The following is a 7,080-nucleotide window of genomic DNA, read 5'->3' on the forward strand; positions in this document are numbered from 1 at the left end:
TGGTAAATAGCTCAAATTCAATCACACTTAAAACAATCAAACAAAATTAAACAATATTCAATTTAATTACAAACAAATTATACAACAATTTCTATAATTATTCAATTTTTAATGGACATTACATTATTTTTTTGTGTGACGAAATATTTCAACTCGAGAAATAAACAAATAATACAATATACGTATTCTTATATATGAAATATGGGATGAATATTTTTTAATCCTTAAAATATGCTGTTATATGCAAAATACATTTTTTCCTACGAATTCTGTACTGCAGAATAAGTTGCCCAGATTATCTATCCCAGTTGAGCTTCATCAAGTCAAAAACATATGTAAAATCCTAAAAATCGGCTCTATATTAATAAATAATGATAATATATAAAAATGAAACAGTAAAATAATTATTTTGTTATTTATTACGTTTATAATAAAAATAGCCGATGGGGATCTCCATTGGGTTACTTTTTAGGATAGTGTATGGTTAGGGTTCAGCCCTACTCCAACAAAAATACTGTTTACATGTTTTATAGAACTTTCACTTTTCTTACGTATACGTAACATATACAATTATATTTTACACAGGTAAGTACTGCATTGCAGCAGGCAGCATTATAAATTCATAAATTATAATAATATTTTAGTAGTATACATTTAATTACAGTATTTTATTAAGTAGGTAATGAGAAAACCAACTGTCACATCTCCCGCCTTTTTTTGTAAAAAAACAACGTAAAAAGGCCTATCAGAATTCAGAAACGTAGCGATGATCCCTCCGAGCCCACAAGCGGGTGCCGGGTAGTAGCCGCCAGCCGGGTCGCGGACTAGCGCCCGATTGTCCCCCGATTGGGAGAGAGATGAGTAGACGAAGCACCGCGAAACGGTACGGCGAGCACCGCGCTGACAGTAGGACGGCTGGGGGGGTCGGATTTACATTTGGAGGGGGAAAAGGGGGGTATTGCCGTGGCAGCTGCAGCCACACCACCCGACCACCGACACGGTCCCCGATTTTTACACACGCACACGCACACGCACACGCCGAGTACACAACAAACAATCGCCGCACTCTTTTCTTTCTTTATTTTTTTTTCCTTTTCTCTCCGACCGACTATCTCGCTTGCTCCCAGTCCCGATTCTCTTTCTCTTTCTTTCAGTCCAACTAGCGCGCGCGCACGCGTGGAGCGTCCCGTTCCATCTCACTCGCTCCCCTTCTCCCGGCCAACCGTTGGTGGAACGGTCGGTCGTTCTCTCACTTACTCTCTCTCAGTCGCTCGCTATCCTCCTCTCTCTCTCTCGAGATTTTTTTCTTTTTTTTTTTACTTTTAATGGCGTCCGCCGCTACTATCATCACAGCCGCCGCCGTTTGACCCGATCTTCTCCCCCGTTGCGTTGTGTTTACAGTGTTTTGTGCACGCCACCCGACTTTTCGCGCCACCGCCGTCGACCTGTGCACACTTTTCGTTCGTCCCCGAGCTATCATCCCTTGCACCGACCACCACTGCTAACGAAAGAGCTCTTACGACGTGACCACCAGCCAACCGCTTACACGCTATACATATCCACTTCAACGTTGTTTTCATACTTGTTGGCGTCATGTCCGCCAAACGGCAGTCCAAAGGCAAGGCGAACGGCGTGTCTCGCAAAAAGTCCAAAATCGTCGAAGATGATCCACCCGTGTTGAGTGAAGAGGATGACGACGATGACCGGAGGTCCGATGACGACGACGTGGACGAACTGGCCGAAGACAACGCGTCTCTGGTAAGTCGTGAAGTGGTTATGCACATATGCGTACCGGCATCGTGGTAGTTGCTGAAAAATGAGTTTTTCGCAGCTGTTCAGCTCCACTGACTGAAATGCTGCTCACTTGCCCGTAGATTGTTACCCTACCTTTTTGGGTTGCAAATGACCTTTTCTCTATTGCGCCCATGATGTACTCAAAGTATTGTTTGTACATTTGTAGTTTTTAAATTAATTTTTCATCATAGTATGGTTTACAATGAAAAGTATCAGATTAGTTACACACATTGGTCATCACTCATCAGTGCTCTGCTTTCAGCTAACTACAGTTTTGTATTAGGTACACTAATACCTGTGTGACATTAAATATTCCTTATTAAATTCATTTCACAACCAAATATTTGTTAGTTATTACCTAAATCAGGTTTACGACTAAATTTGGTTACCTATTAAACTATTTACTATACTATGGTTCATTTAACCACTAAGACAGATCGTTCTTATCTAACTTGTTTGTAAGAAACCTATATAGATTAAATAATAAATAAAACCTAACTCTTAAATTATATTAATTATAGTTTTAGATACTTAAAATAAATAAGCACCTATCATAGTAAGAAGTGGAGAAAAATTATGTCTAGACGTCAGAAGACAGAATCTATGTTCATACATTGAATACTATAATATATATACCTAGTAAAAGAGTAATTCAATAAACTTTACCAAAACTATGTGTTATAGAGAGTGAAAGGTCCTGATCACATTGGCGTCGTGCTTTTAACTGGTGGAACTAATTGGGATTTAAATGGTCGTAAGTCAATGCCAAAAGGATGTAAGTCTGTTGGGCGAAACTTATATGAACCACACTTATTTGGACCACTGAAAGATAACCGTATTCGTTTGGTAGTGAGTAGCTGCAATTCTTCACACACTATCTTTATAACTGAAGAAGGCAAAGCTTTGTCTTTAGGTTTGTAGTCAATTTTCATTCAACGATAACTCAGTAGGTGCCTAAATTTTGAATTTACACTTACAGGACGAAATGAAAAGGGTCAACTGGGAGTCAAAGATTTACTCCGACGTGACATTCCAACTCCAATTGAAGGTTTGCCCGACCATGCTATTGTCAATGCTGCTACTGGCCGTGGACATACATTACTTCTCACTGGTATGTTTGTAAGATATATTCTCATACTTCTTTTAAATACCTAATAATTTAAACTATGCACTTGTGTAAAAATACTATCTGTTGTACATAAATGCAATATTACAAAATATGCTAGTTTACATTTTAGCCAAGAAAATAATTTCTTATTTGGTTAATTTGTTCTCTAGAAAATGTATTGTGTTTGAAGATTGAATTATATGTTTAAGATCGTGGTGCGGTGTACAGTTGTGGTGATAATAAGAATAGTCAGTGTGGCGTGAAAAGCAAAGATCCCTTTGTTACAACAGCAATGAGGGTTAGTAATATATTATAGTATAACTATGATACTAAATTAAATGTCCTTATTTTGAAACAAAGGTTTACACATTTAACTTAATTAGTTAGAATAAAAAATTCAATTTATAGCCCATTGTTCTGTAAGTTCTACAGGTTACTACTTTTTTGAAATTAGAAAAAAAATTATGATGTTCTATAAGTACATAACATTATAGGTACTTAGAAATTTGAAAAAATCTTTAGGTTTATTTTTTATTTAACCACTAGTTATATATACTTTATACATATGTATGTATAATGTACATATAACTTTTAGCTCACTTCAAAAAAATTTCTGTTTTTATAAAGCACTGTAAGCAATTTTAAAGATTGTTCATAAGTTTTCTACACTTTAAAAAAACTATTGAACAATTTATCGTTTAATTAAAATAATATAAAAGCAATGTATACATTACTTCTAAATAAGTATTTTTAATTTCAATAAATTTTTATCATCTGATAATCATTAAAGAAGGTTAATGGTGCCTTCTGTATAAATTATCAGATAATAATTTATTAAAATTTAATTTATTTAAAAAATAAAAATTGTTACATTTTATTATAATTATTATAATATAACAGATTTATTTTTATTAAAGTATCTAAAGAAACATGTGATACCTATACTCCATTCACAAGAAAATATACCAGTACCACAAACCACATAACCAGTGGCGGTCAAACAGGGAGGGATAGATCCCCCATGACCTTTTTTTCTTCAATATTTATAACAATTATATTTTAATGATGAAAGTAATATATGTGAAAAATCAGCTATTTCTCTCCCCTCCCNCCCCCCACCCATGACAAAATCACTTGACCGCCTCTACAGATAACGTAGTGGCGAGAAAGAGAGAACAACAGTGCATGGTGTTTTCTCTTTTTTAATATATGGTAAAATAAAAATCTTTTTATTCTATTTTAAAATTTTGATTATTTCTTATCTATTTTATATTCTAACAGTTAAATAGTATATTATGAATCATTTATTAACTTGGTAAAATATATATCTAATATACCACGTACAAAATATAACCTATTGAGTAATAACAACAGATAGTTTTTAAAAAAAATGCTAATATAAAATATGAATGTTTATTGAATTCATAATTCTATTATTGATTATGTAAACATATATTAATATATCATAATCTATTAATTAATTTAAATGCACATTCTATATTAAAAAATGTAACATAATTTTCGATTATGTATGAACATTAAGGTTTTTATCATCTATAGAACCTGTGTAGTTTTTTTTAACCTTAAAAATTTTGTAAATTTGCAAATAACAAAATTTATTTATTTTATAGGTCAAATATAATGGACCACCAATTGTAAAAGTTGGTTGTGGTGCTGAGTTCAGCATTTTACTTGACTGTAAAGGCACTTTATATTCATTTGGTTTACCTGAGTATGGGCAATTGGGACATAACACAAACGGGGAGTATATTGAGAGAGCTGGTGCTATTAACTTTGCTACAGTCAAACTACCCAAGCCTATAATGACTTTTGTAGAGAAAACAAAGAACAAAGTAGAAATTTTGCCAAAACCCGAAATCAGAGATTTTGCGTGTGGAACAAATCATACAGTAAGATAAACAAAACGAAAAAAGTCTTGTTCGTTTTTCATAATTTGAATTGGTTGTTCTTTTAGGTAGCTATTGATGATCATAAAAAAGCATATTCTTGGGGATTTGGAGGTTATGGACGACTTGGACATTCTGAACCGAAAGATGAATTACAACCGAGACTTATCAAGTACTTTGATGTTCAAAGAAGTGGTGTGAAGCATGTTGCCTGCGGACCTGCATTCAGTATTGCAATTAATGAATTTGGTAAGGCTAAAATTTTTAAATATGTTTTGTCAACTTTTACTAATAATGACAATAATATTGTTAATAAATATTTTATTAAAATGAACATTTTGTTTCATATTTATATATTAATATTTTATATTTGTTATTAAAAACAGGCGCTGTTTATTTATTTGGACAAATGAGTAGTCGAGGTGAAGCTAATATGTATCCAAAACCGGTACAAGATCTCCATGGTTGGAATTTACGCAGTATTGGTACATGCTCCATTGGGTTAGTTGCAGCAGCTGATGATTCTTGCATTGTTTGGGGTTCTGGCACTAGCTCTGGCGAATTGGTAATAAAGAATTTTTTTAAATTTTGTTTAAATTATCACTCTTAACACAAGCAAACCATTTAGGGTCTTGGAGAATTGAAAAAATCCAGTGCTAAACCGTGTGAAATGAAAAAACTTGATGGATTATATGTAGAACAGGTGACTTGTGGATCTGCACACACATTTTTACTTGCTCGTGATTTGTCAGAAGATGACAAAGATATTATTGCTTCCATGCCGGAGTATAAACCTGTTGTAGCTTAAACTACAGTGGACAGATAAAAATAACAAACAATAATATATATATATTATATATTTTTTTTTAATTTGTATCTTAAGAACCAAGTGGTATTTAATATTTTTTTTTACTATATTATTATAATTTAATTTTTTTCTACAATATTCGTTCCATTAGACTTAAGCTTTAATGTAAATGAGCGGAACAATGTCAATCAGAACTATGTTCCTGCTAGGTACACGATTAATTGGTCTGTTCTCAATATTTTTTTCCTATTATTATCATTTATTTGTCAATTGACAGATGTTATACTAGTAAATGAATAATAATATTAAATAACTTGAGTTTTTTTTTACAATTGTGGTTTTTATTTTATGTGCCGTATCCTCTCTTATCTTTAAAATTTGGAATGCATGTAATCAAAGCAAATTTTTATGTATTTCCTTATATCAGTTGGAAAATTTTCAATATAAAAGATTTTCTCGCACTGTGCCTAGATTACATAGACAGAACGTGGTTGTAGTTCCTATGTCCACTGGTGACGGCGTTGATGAAGGTAGTACATTGTACACCGCAGCTGAGCACTAGATGATAAAATAAACTATATACTACTGTATATATATAATATATAACACTAATTGCCATGACCACACCACCCAACCCCACTGGCCAGTTATGTTCCGTCTATTAGTATTAGCTATAAGGTCTATGCTAGGGGTATAGTCGAACTGCACTTGGGTTTAAAATAGGTAATGGTCAAACTGCACTCGTGTAAAAATTAGGTAGTGGAAGAACTGCACTTAGGCTCTCTTTTTTTATTTTATTAAACATAGTGTATTTACAATCTATACAATGGTATAATCAGTAAGTGATGACGTAATAACAAAATAACATTAATAACAGAAAAGGAAGGCTCCCAGCAGTGCCACCTGACCAGAAATTAAAGTATTCCAATTTAAAAAAATATATATATCATGTATTCGAAGGGGTTAAACGTTTAAAAAACAATGATTTCCCTTCCCACTTACAAGCTTAGAACTGACAATAATCATTGGCGTGGTTAAAAATGATTGTTTTATACATAACATCGTCCATATGTTTATATATTATATACATATCATATTGAATCATCAAATAATATTATTGCCATTATGACTTTTTTTGAATCGTCAAATATTATTTTTATCATTTTTTGTAGTAATAACAAACTGCATTAAAAAACATTAGCCTGGTAATACGCTTTTCAGCACATAAGTTAATATATTTTTCAATCTTAAATTGTTTTCTAGTACCTTGTAGTTGAAGGTCTTGCGTCATTTGTTTGCATTAAAATATAAGTATCTATTTTTAATTTGTGTTAAAACATCAATAAATACAAATATATTTGGATGTGGTGATGAAAATGATTTATTAAACTTAGGGTGGAAGGACACGCATGGCATTCGTAAACTTAAGGTTTGTAATATTTTTAACGTTTTTCAGTTTTTAC

At 32.8% G+C, this 7,080-nt stretch overlaps 1 protein-coding gene across 1 annotated transcript; it reads left to right on the forward strand.

The window, feature by feature from the left end:
• Window positions 1-1,295: 1,295 nt before the first annotated feature.
• Window positions 1,296-5,949, forward strand: LOC111035223 (protein RCC2 homolog). The gene is made up of 8 exons (XM_022316752.1): window positions 1,296-1,758; window positions 2,479-2,707; window positions 2,774-2,905; window positions 3,112-3,200; window positions 4,534-4,812; window positions 4,878-5,058; window positions 5,196-5,374; window positions 5,438-5,949. The coding sequence occupies exons 1-8, from the start codon at window positions 1,594-1,596 to the stop codon at window positions 5,615-5,617; spliced, it is 1,434 nt and encodes a 477-aa protein (XP_022172444.1). The 5' UTR covers window positions 1,296-1,593; the 3' UTR covers window positions 5,618-5,949.
• The last annotated feature ends 1,131 nt before the right edge of the window (window positions 5,950-7,080 follow it).

This window comes from Myzus persicae, unplaced genomic scaffold (assembly GCF_001856785.1).
Source record: "Myzus persicae strain clone G006 unplaced genomic scaffold, MPER_G0061.0, whole genome shotgun sequence".
NCBI lineage: Eukaryota > Metazoa > Arthropoda > Insecta > Hemiptera > Aphididae > Myzus > Myzus persicae.